The 12,367-nt window shown below is 36.9% G+C and overlaps 1 protein-coding gene across 1 annotated transcript in view; it reads left to right on the plus strand.

The window, feature by feature from the left end:
• gabra2a (gamma-aminobutyric acid type A receptor subunit alpha2a) overlaps positions 1 to 10,684 on the plus strand; it is a 44,986-nt gene extending 34,302 nt beyond the window's left edge. Inside the window, exons 6-9 of the mRNA XM_073483677.1 lie at positions 1,615 to 1,758; positions 3,222 to 3,374; positions 6,088 to 6,290; positions 10,382 to 10,684. Coding sequence (XP_073339778.1) covers positions 1,615 to 1,758; positions 3,222 to 3,374; positions 6,088 to 6,290; positions 10,382 to 10,684 — 803 coding nt within the window. The remainder of the gene's footprint in view (positions 1 to 1,614; positions 1,759 to 3,221; positions 3,375 to 6,087; positions 6,291 to 10,381) is intronic.
• The last annotated feature ends 1,683 nt before the right edge of the window (positions 10,685 to 12,367 follow it).

Consider the following 12,367-nt stretch of genomic DNA (forward strand, 5'->3'; position numbering starts at 1 on the left):
TTTTGTTTGTTTGTTTTTAATTTAAAGTGTTGTCAGGAATGTTAATGTCTTTAACTTAATCCCTGCAACTCAGTGTGGACATCAGGTTAATGACCACGTGCAGCCCCACAACCAGACTGTGACACAGTTATTTCCCACACTGATTAATTTACAAGCCTTAATTTATTGTTAACTTGCCTAACAAAAAGTCCAAACGTGGTAAGTTGCAATGGTTTTGCATAAAAACAATGTGAAACCTCAAACTTAAGTTACACCTCTAAGCTACCAACATGCCAAGACATATGCCTCTTAATTAACAAACATGCCCAGAAATGCACGGCCATTAAAAGCATGGTGGTGGGCCACAGTTTTGTGGTCATTTCATTTCTAAAGAGCTTGTACAGCGCTTGCTTTCCACTTTAAGGTAGAAAACCTATGAATAACATTGGCTCCTACATTTTATGCAGAAAATAAAATGCAGCATTAATTATTGAGCCAAAAAAACATTATAAATTAACTCACCAGAGTAGAGCACTCAAAGAGAACATCATTGTAATGGTAGTCAGTGCAGTAAGCACCATGGAGCGAGTTAGCTGAGCGGGTTGAGAAAATTGCTGCATGCCACAGCACGTTTCACCTGAAACCTCTTCACCACCAGTCCCACGGCGAATTTGCCAGAGGAAAAAAATCTGCTTATCTTCAAATTTATCCAAGTTGTTCACAAGCTGCGAACTTTTCTCTGCATTTTTCCTCTAATGCCAGCAGTCGACATGGCGGACTTTCCGCCTGCTTGAGAAGACATCACACAGATTAAGGGACTGCTGTCAAATTATTTGAGTGAGACAACAGATGATGAATGATGATCATTTTCTTTGACAAACGTTTACTGTATAGTCTTACAGTGAAGATTTGGGGAAAATCTAATTCTAAAAAATGTAAAAAAATGTTAAAACTGTTTTACTTTTTTTTATTTAGTATGTAACACAGCACAACAAAGCATTGTCTAGCTTTAAAAGCTGTAGTTAATTGTTAATAAATGCATGATTAAGAATGCTATCATAAAGCAATATAAAAACAACTCTTAAGCAGTGTATAAACTGTTAATGTTCTTATAAGTGTCTTAGTAATCTGAAAATAAACTTGTTTATCATGTTGTTATTAACACTTATATAGTCTCAGTCATCTTAAAAGGACTTAATTACCTATTAAGTAATGCTTATGACATGTACCTTAATATTAAGTGTTACCTGCAACATTAACTTGGATCTCTGTATATTAAAATTTAGTTTTTATTATTCTTTTAATTGTCAAAGTTGTTAGAAGCATAATATCCAGCATTTGTTTTTTAACAAGTATGAAACAGACCAGTGACATTATTACAAATGTTATAATCAAATATTTGAATTATCATACACTTCAAGTTAGAGAAGGCTATAGGCCTACTCTTCATAGAATTATCAGACTGCTGTTACACTAAGTGTAAGAGAGTAATTATACCTCTTTTATAATTATACCATTTGATCTCTGTAAGTTGAGCCAATAGCTTTAATTAGGTGATTGTGTATTGAATACGAAGAAGAGGGATTTGTAGGATTTGTTTTGTTGATCAGTGTCTCTGTGTGTTCCCTGCATCAGATGCCTACACTAAGACAGAGGTTACCTACATCTGGACACGTAATGCCTCCCAGTCAGTGGATGTAGCGGCTGATGGATCCAGACTCAACCAGTATGACTTGGTGGGCCAGACTGTGGGGAAAGAGACCATTAAATCCAGCACTGGTGAGCATAGACAACAGTTACTTTCATATTACCATGCTTGCTGACCCAAAGTCGTAAGAATGAAATCATGCTATTTGCCAACGATATATAAAGGTTAGTGATTATACAGCCACAAATAATATACAGTTAAAATACAAGTTAGAGTTATTTCCGGCACCCCAGTGTAGACAGCCATAGGTGCCCCTGGTTTTCATTCTAATACTGTATGACAGTTAATCAATTTACATTGTAATATTAGATTATTTGTTACTTTATTCAACTTCACTCACCTATCACCTTTTAGAGCACAGGGACTAGCCCTGTTATGACCTATTTTAACTGTTTATTGTTTAGATTGTGGTATGAAGCATAACCTGGTTTTAATATTCAATCATTCTAGCATTATGATCTGTGTAGGAGTACATTTGATTGCTCCTCATGCCAGACAATCTCTGGCATTTCTGTACTGAGCTGCAGCAATTCTCAGTATGAAACTTTCACTTATAGATGATCTGAAAATGGTTTATGACCACATTTTTTGGTCAGTTCCATTTTTGAACTTTTTCTCCTTCAGTATACAACTTACTGTGCACACTTACACACTAGACATACATTATTAATAGAGGTGGTGGAAAGTAAGTAAGTACATTTACTCAAGTACTGTACTTAACTACAATTTTGACTACTTGTACTTGAATATGTTTGTTTTATGGTACTTTATACTTCAACTCCATTATATTTCAGAGAAAAATACTGTACTTTCTACTCCACTCTTTGTGTGTACACACAGCTTTAGCTGTGCATCTCCGCTCAGTTTTATGCATCTGGCCCTGGTATTGTTGATACTGGTACGGTACGTTCTAAAAATGGCCATTAGTAATAGAATCTTGTAGTTAATTTGCCCAAACATGAAGGTAGGGTCCTTCAACATCTTCATCACTTGGAGAATGACATTGTTTGTTGTCCAGTGAGCAAACAGATTGTTCTCACAGTCCCACTGTGCTCTCTTTTTACCAGTTTTTTGTAGCATTAAGTCCACCCTCTTCATATCTCTTTGAAGTTGTTTTATTCTCAGCCTGGAGGAAGTGAAGGATGGAAATGAAAGATGGCAGCTGCAGCAGCTCCCAAAGTTTACAGCATCGCAGGGCATCACAGGGCCGGAAAATAGCCTAGTGAACTTTACACAAACCAGACTGCTGAAGACTTCCACCAAAGGCAGCTGAGCCTAGTGATCAAAGCAACTTTTGACAGGAACACACACTTTTTGCCAGCTGTGTACTTAGCTTTCCCATTAGGGAACAGTTAGAATGGTCAATAAATCATGAAGGACTATTCTCCACACTGAACTATAACAAGTATTTCTTCTGATATCTTATGTACCTTTTAAATTCCACATCTGAAACGACATGTCCCCACTGTATGTGACCATCCTCACTCAGCTGGACTCCTCTGTACTTCCTTCTCATTGTACTTCTTGTCCTCAGGTGAATACACAGTCATGACAGCTCACTTCCATCTGAAGAGGAAGATCGGCTACTTTGTGATCCAGACGTATCTGCCCTGTATCATGACGGTCATCCTCTCACAGGTCTCCTTCTGGCTCAATCGAGAGTCAGTGCCAGCCAGAACTGTCTTTGGTGAGGTTTTCATTTTAACATTTCAAACTCTATTCACACTTTCCACAGAGAAAGAAAACAGATTTATCCAACACATGGCTGTGTTGAATTTCTCCAGCCATATACACTTTCATTAGTCAAATGATCCCCACTTCAACATTAAGTAAGACGATTTATAATAATTTCATTTAAAACTTCTAGTTTAACTAGTTTAAGTAGGTGTAAGTAGGGGTGTGCATCTCTCCCTTGTAAGACAATCTGATATACATCTAGATATACGGGCTTCGATACAAATCAGGGACGATACATCTTTAATACAGGACAATTTGGTGCAATTCAGTGTGATACGATGCAATCTAATACAGTCCTTAACATCTGTTTCATGTAGACATTCATTTTCCATAATATACATTAAAATAAGCCTTTTCTCTAACAGCTGCAGTATACAATATATTTGCTACTTTATGGCATGGGGAAAAACTGGAAGACAGATGTAATTTTGAAACCACCTTGGCCGTCAGTAATGTCCACATTAGTATTGTGTTATCTTAGTACTGAAGTTATGTCTTTTGAACAAGCCAAAACCAAATGAAAAGGCTGTTATATGAGATGACATGCAATACACACTCCAGTTTATTAGGGAACACTCAGAGTTACCAGAGTAATGGCCGTAAGTATAGGCTGCTAACTGTTGTGGATTACAGAACTAGTTAGAATCAATCACTCTGACATGATCACATGTCATCCACTTGAAGAATAATAAACTATTGGATGTAGAATGAAAGTGTAAAAATAAATAAAAGGTGAAAGAAAGGGGTTTGTGTGATTTTAGGTTAACAGGGTGCCAAGCTGTTGACCAAGCAAGATGTCTAAAATTTTACTGATGAACAGTAGACCTGTTCGGCTGTGGATTGTGTGTCCCAAATCACCAGAAGACAATTTATGACAAAAAGGTTTTCATTCAGCTCAAAGCTCTAAGACATTTTATCTGCTTCAAAGCTGAATTCAAATGGAATTTTAAACCAACAAAGTTCAATCAAAAGTAAAAAAAAGAAGAAAACTCAACTGGCCAGCTAAAGGACATCAACTGTTAAACTGGTAAATAATGCACACTTATTTAGCTGTGTGATAAAAAAGAAAGGAAATTCATCATGTTGTAATATACAGTGTTTGGTAGAAAAGAAAACCTTAATTTATGTGTTTGTGCCTTTTATTTGGAATACCTGTAAGTGTTGTATTTATATCCATTATTGTGATGAAACCGAAAAGCACATAAAGCCAAACAGCCCTCCATGAACAGTACCTCATCCTATCCTCACCTGAACCTGCCCAGGTTTGCAGTCCTCACTGTAAACTGTGTTCATGCTGACACGTGAACATTTTATCAGGACACTGCAGGCAGGCCACCAGATGAGGGTCCCAATGAGGCCTCACCCTGCTTATCTGCCAAAGGACGGTGGACCCACACCCACACTCTGATTTCCCCTTTGGTAAAATGTCAGGAACCTGTCTGGGGACAACGTAATGCTCTCTCTCCATTTATCCACTGAAATATAAAACACAATAATAAGCCCAGTCATTATCCGTTGTGACAAACAGGGCAGAAATGAAAGGTTGTGTTGAAGGGCATTTTGTGACTTAGTAAAGGAGTTAGGAGTTTATTCTTAGTTACAGAGACATTTCATGATTCATATAATGTGCCTTTGCAGGTATGAGTGCATCATGAGTAAAATCACCATTAATAAGCTTACATATTTACATTCCACCACAGCTGATTCAAATGATCAGATTGTCATCAAGGTCTGCTGAAGCCTGGTAATGACCCATTCATTTGAATCAGGTGTGTTGGAGCAGGGAAATATCAAACATGCATGGCAGGGCCCCCCAGGACAGGGATTGAAAAAACACTGAGTAATACCATTTAGGCTGTTCGCAGATCCCCTACATTCATTAGTGTTACATGTTTTGATTGACATATTCTGTTTATAGCACTAGACACTGACTTACAATCATGTGTACAAACTCCAGTTAAAAAGTGTTTCCATTTAGTGTACACTATTTAGTGTACACATTTAACTCTCTGTACTTTTGTAAACTTTACTTCAAGAACATCAAGGATAGACCATGAACATTTTATGTAAATAAAACAACGACAGATGAGGCTTAATTCTGGTTGCCATTTGGTGGCATAATGACTGTATGACCAGCAGCTCTCCCCTGTGTGGAGAAGCGGCGTGTAGCACCAACAGAGAAGCAGAGCATTGAACTGCCAAACGGCACCGACAGCAAGACATGTTTTAGCCACCTAAAAGAAGACCCACCTAAAAAAATATATCTGTTTAAGTGTACGCTAAATTTTGAACATTTATTATGCTTTACAGCAGCGTAATATGGTACGGGGCAGGCACATTTGTGCCTGTGCATAGAAATAGAGCCGTTGTATGGTTGAGGGAATGTAGTCCCAAAGGAAAGAAAATGAGCAAATAATAATAATAATTATAATTGTTCATAATAATAATTCAAATTGGTTGACTTCCTGTTGGGTTGAGGTAGTGGCACCAAGAGAGTTTTGCACTGTTACATGTGGCCTGAATCAATGATTTGAGTTGTAGGTATTCGAGAAATTGTCTGCTCCCAATGCTGTACTCCTGGACCAGATGGTGGAATGATTGTTTGCATTTTACTAAAAATACTGAATATTTTTTTTCTGTATGCTTTTGTCCTCTCTTTCCAGGTGTAACTACAGTTCTGACAATGACAACCCTGAGTATTAGTGCCCGTAATTCACTGCCCAAGGTGGCCTACGCTACTGCTATGGACTGGTTCATCGCTGTCTGCTATGCCTTTGTCTTCTCTGCACTCATTGAATTTGCTACTGTCAACTACTTCACCAAGCGAGGCTGGGCCTGGGACGGAAAGAGTATTGTCAATGACAAGGTAGAGTTTTTACACAATTAGAGGGAACATTGTCATTTTTTCCATGATTTCTAAGTGAATTTACAGATGCTTAATGTGATGGACCTCATAGATATTGATATCCTAAGGGAGAGTAAGACACACCCAATCTGAAAATATGTGTACTATCATGAGGTCTCGATGTGTGAGATGTTGCTTTCCTTTTATAAGGAAAGCAACTGGGGAGGATCAACTAGACCAATATTTTTTAAAGCTATGTGCTCCATTTATTTTATCCATTTCTTCTGGGGTTATCCCTAAGATCTGGAAAACTGCACATGTTGTCCCACTGCATAAAGGTGGTGATAAAGCTGATATTAATATATTATATATTATATTAATTAATAACTATCGACCAATTTCTAAACTGCCTTGTCTTGCTAAAGTCCTGGAACCATTAGACAATAATCAGCTCAAATCACTCCTCTCAATATATCCTGTTTTGAGTCCTCACCAGTCTGGTTTCAGAGCTAAGCATAGTACTGTTACTGCTATCACTTCAGTTACTAATTATATTATATCTGCGGTTGATAAAGGGAAATACTGTGCTGCCCTCTTTGTGGAAGTAACAAAAGCTTTTGATACTGTTGACCATGCTTTGCTCATACAAAGGTTAAGTTATGTTAGATTTGATTGTAATTCCAGTAATTGGTTCAAGGACTACCTGTCTCATAGACAACAATGTGAATGTGAACAATGAATGATTGTAGGACATTATCGTCCCGTATTTTTATCATTGTCTAAAGGGGTTCTGTAAGGTTCAATACTGGATCCTGTCTTATTCACAATCTATATTAACAATATTACATCCTCTAACAAATTGTTATATCGCCCATCTTTATGCTGATGATACAGTCCTGTACTGCTGTGCTAAAACTGCACATAAAGCCATTACAATTCTCCAGCAAGCTTTTGACAAACTGCAAGATTCTCTTTTTAACCTGAAATTAGTCCTCAATGCAAACAAAACCAAATTCATGATATTCTCAAGAGCCAGAGCTATCACAGACATTGGTCTGCATGTTACCACTCTAACAGGACACAATATTGAAAGGGTTTCTGAATACAAATATTTGGGTATCTGGTTGGATCAGAAACTCACATTTACATTTCATATTCACACACTTGTGAAAAAAAATTGGTTATTTATACAGAAACAGAACTACTTTCCCCATGTCCTGTAAGAAACGGATCATTGCAGCTGTCTTTTTATCTGTCCTGGATTATGATGATGTTATCTATAGACATGCCTCTGTCTCCACTCTAACTCCACTAGACTTGGTTTATCACTCTGCCCTCAGATTCATTACTGGTGTCTGTTATTCCGCTCATCATTGTCTTCTATATGAAAAAGTTGGATGGGCACCTTTAACAGTAAGACGTGATAGCCATTGGTTTCTGTTTCTTTTTAAAGCCTTGAAGGGCAACATGCCACCATATATCAGCTCTTTATTAAACTGGTCACAGGGTCACTATTCAACACACTCTACTGATTGTATAATGCTCCAAGTTCCCCGGGTAAACACTAAATTTGAGAAAACTGCTTTCAGTTTCAGTGCTCCATACACTTGGAACATTTTACAACATACATTTAAACTTGATGCAGTTATACCTATAGGTCAGTTTAAGACTTTGATTTCAAACTACTCAGCATTTGAATGGAACTGTTTTTAACTGCATGCTGTCCTGTATGGTTGCCTGCCATTTATCTTTTATGCACCTCTGTTTTATTTATTTTTTGTTATGTTTGTTTGCTTGCAGTTTCTTATAATTTTCAGCACTTTTTTCCGTTTTATTTGTATTCTGTCAGATTGCTTCTTATCTGTTATCATGTTAAAGTACCCATTCTATTTACTCGCTCTCTGATTATGTTGGTTGTTTCAGTTTGTTATCACATTTTTGCACCTATTCTGTTTTTTTTATTATTTGTGCTCTTGACATCATTTAAAAATGAAGGCTTGTCCTGAATAAATACATAAAGGTTGAGTGAATGAATGAATGAATGAGCTATGACTTTAACATGGAAGAAGAATACCACCAACCTACACACTAAATGTTGTAGCCTTGATTTTCAGTCTCACTCGTGTCTGACTGAGAGGATATACCTCAATTTTAACCAGTGCACATGATAAGGGGAAAATGTGGAGTGGAACTCAAGAATAGAGCTTTCTCACACAGATCATTTGACTTGTAAAACACAGGTGTCACCAAATAGATGATTTGACAATTGCAGTGGTAATTGCCTGTTTGTAGCCATCATTTATGTTATTACTTGCCATCGTGCATTTCCTGCTTCACAACAGAGAATCACGACTCTGATTCATTTGGGAACAAAGACACAACAGTGATAATTAATTTCTGACATGCTATAAGGTTAGTATGATTCATACAGAAAGCAATGCAGGAAACAGGCAGAAAGATAGCAGATTTCAGTGTCACTTGAGCTTCCATTAGCATTAAGCACAAGAGACCGATGTGGTTACTATCAATGACTTGGGAGGAGAGAGGATGATGTATGTGGCATGGTGGAAGCGTCTTAGCAATCAGATGTCATTTCATTTCTAATGTTTTTTGGTAGCAGTCACGATTTTTTTCAATTCAGCCAAGATGCAGTGGTTAAATGTAAATGGGCCAATACTTGTCTTTATGCAGTGTGTGTGAAAGAGTTAAAATCATACAAAATAAAAATAAAATGTTAGGAGTAACATCTACAAAACATCAACGTTTTTTCCAGCAATTCCACATAAAGTAGAATCTACAACAATTCTATATTATATATTAAGGGTTTTTCTTTCAGGATTCTTTGAGATCCTGAGTTTCACCATTAATTCTCACATAGTAGCATGTACAGTATGTTTCAACAACACAAATTCCATTAGTACACCAGGTTATACTCATCTTTTTGCTACTCCCAGTTTCTCTTTTTGACAGAAACAATTTCCCCACTCACTCTCTATGTACAATATATTGTATACTTGTCATGTTGGTCATTTGCCTAATGGCTGCCCAGTAGGGTAGAAAATTTGCCTTTTTGAAACCTTTAATCCAGCATGTTTGTTAGGCTTGATGCAGTGAAACACCGACTCTTCCTGCATATACTGTATGCAACATGCTTTAACTTCCAACTCGTCAAATACAGCAGCATTGTCAGCGGCCTTCAGCTTCAAAGGCAGCTTCAAACTATGACACTCTACCTACCCCGTTAGTGTCAGTTTTGGACGTGATGGTCTCCACGGTCAAGTTAGCAATAACATGTAATATTCTACATCTGGTTAGACTTGCAAGATAAGGCTTGCCGACAAACAGATAACATAAAATGAGTTTTGGACTGTTATTAAAGTTGGGAAAACGTAGAGGTTAGGTTTAGGAAAAGATAAAGTTTTGACTTAAAATAACTGTTACATAAGTTCTCTAACTTAAAAACAAATCAGACTTGACACTTGGTGACACACACACACATACACACACACACACACACACACACACACACACACACACACACTGGGGTAAGACCTATGTATGACCCATCTAACCATTCCAACCATACCCCCACTCAGACATTTTTCATTCTTTATACTACTCCACGAGAGGGGAGCTTCAAGAAGCAATGCTAAAGGGGTGTAAAACTTCGAGGCATAGGGCCACTGATCAGGCTGCTATGTGACATGTTTGGAGTGAGAACTGGCTGACTCTATGTGTCACATTAAAAGTCTTTTAGAAGCTCAGTGCATAGTCTAATCCTTTTCTGGTAGGCATTTTATGTAAAATGCTGCAGGAAGTTCAGAGTTTTGTTGACAGTAGCTTAAGACTCACTCAAAAAACAGCTATGTAGAAGTGAATGTTGTCTGGTTTATTGAAATAGATTATAAATTAGCCTCTTGGTTATAATATACACTACTATTGACAAATGGGCATTGTCCATGTAAAAAAGTACAATTATAGAAGAAAATATAAGCATTTCCGTGCTTACAAAGCACGGAAATGAAATTTTGTGTGAAATTTTGTGCACCACAATATTAAAGTAGTAATAATTACTTCTAAAGGTCTCTAACCTTGAACCATTCTCCTTGCAGAAAAAGGAAGTGGCCATCATGAAGAAGAACAACGCCTATGCTGTTGCTGTGGCTAACTATGCTCCCAACATCACAAAAGACTCCACGCTGCCCACCATATCCAAGTGTGCTCTGAGTGATACCAACAAGATGACAGCAGAGACAAAGCCCGAGCAGAACAAGAAAACCTTTAACAGCGTCAGTAAGATCGACCGCATATCCCGCATCATGTTCCCTGTGCTGTTCGGGAGCTTTAACCTGGTCTACTGGGCCACCTACCTGAACAGAGAACCAGTCATTAAAGACCTCAATCCTGCCAAATGAACTGTAAGGGCTCAATTCAAACATGCAGCCCATTCAGGAATTAAACATCTGTTGGTATTTTTTTCATCTGTGAGAAGCTGTTTAGATGCATGGAAAAATCCCTTCTAATCCCAAAACAGGTATTTTAAGCTAAAACATGGTCTTTTCCTAACCATAATCAAGTGTTTTTTAATGTCTAAACCTAATCAGACCATAAGCAGAGTGTTGTCATGACATAAAATTGAAAATTGAACCCAAAGAAATGTAAAATTTCAACACAAAGAAATGTCAAGTTTCAACGTTCTCGTGGTTAGCAAAAACTTACATTGCCAACATTTATTCTGACTACTATATTAAGAGAACATCATAAACTGACAGGTGGTCACTTCAAGAAATGTCATTTTCATCAACATGGTCCATGAAACAGCCCACAATTAATGTCAGTCATCCTTTTTTTTAATAAATTTGTAACAATCATAATTGTGAAATGTAATACTGATGTCTTAAGGAAGTAATATAAGAAAATGTCTCTTACCACGCAAACATGTATGGATCTTTGTTTCTCTACTTTACATATATATATATATATATATATATATATATATATATATATATATATATATATACATATATATTTTCTTGCACTAAGATGAGTTTTATGCTCTCTTGACATTTCTGTCATTAATAAACTTCTCTGTTCACTAGGCAGTAGGGAGTTGGGCAGCAGCAAAGTCAGCACTTGAAAATACAACACTGGGATGTTGTCATCTCAACACTAATTGTCAACTGTACCCTCCCCACTGTTATCTGATTGCTCCTCAGGGCAAAAACTGATTCTGCGGGAAGTAGTCTAGTTCTATGGGACGATTGCAGGTTGTCACATTAACATCAGAATATTTGCTTTTTCCACACCACAGCTTCACCACCCTCACACCGTGGGCTACATGGTGCTCTGCTGCTCACTCTGTAGCTTTTGTACAGCTTTTTAGAATTTTTTCCACTTTGCCTCCCCACATGGACTGTGTCACACTGTGGAAGATAAATCTGAATGGATACAAATGTGTGAGAATATGCGTCTCTGTGTGTGTAAAATAGATATGTTTTTATGTGTTTTGTAACAGTGTCTTTGTGTTTATTTAAATGATTTTTGTTGAATTGTAATCTTTTTATATAAAATGTAGCAGGAACAATGGACTTAAACATATTTAATAATCCCATCCGATATGCTCCATTATAAGACGTTACTGTGTCAATAATACTGCATTATTGAATTTTGTGTATTCAATTTGTGTAAAAGTTTTTATTTTTTTCTGCATATTTGTTAAATACATTTCTTATACAAATATATGTACATATAAACCCTGTGCTTTGTTAAACACACTTTTCAATTTAGATATCTTTTAGATGAAAATTGTTCTAGAGATCAATATTTTAACTTCTTGCACATTTGACCCTGTTTGTGTTTCTTTAAATGTTGGAGTGGAGAAGTTCCTCCTGATTCATATGACCACTAATACAAACTTGTGAAATGCACTGACAACAATTCTTAGTGTCTTCCTGTTTTAAGCTGGGCAAAACTAAGGTGCACCATCAGATCCAACATGTGCGAAAAGAAAACAAAAACTGAAAAAAAGAAAACCATCCATAAATAAAGGTGTTAGCATGATTTTAGGTTCTGGTTTTAAGAAAATAACTCTTGAATTT

Source organism: Pagrus major, chromosome 16 (assembly GCF_040436345.1).
Source record: "Pagrus major chromosome 16, Pma_NU_1.0".
Taxonomy (NCBI): Eukaryota; Metazoa; Chordata; class Actinopteri; order Spariformes; family Sparidae; genus Pagrus; species Pagrus major.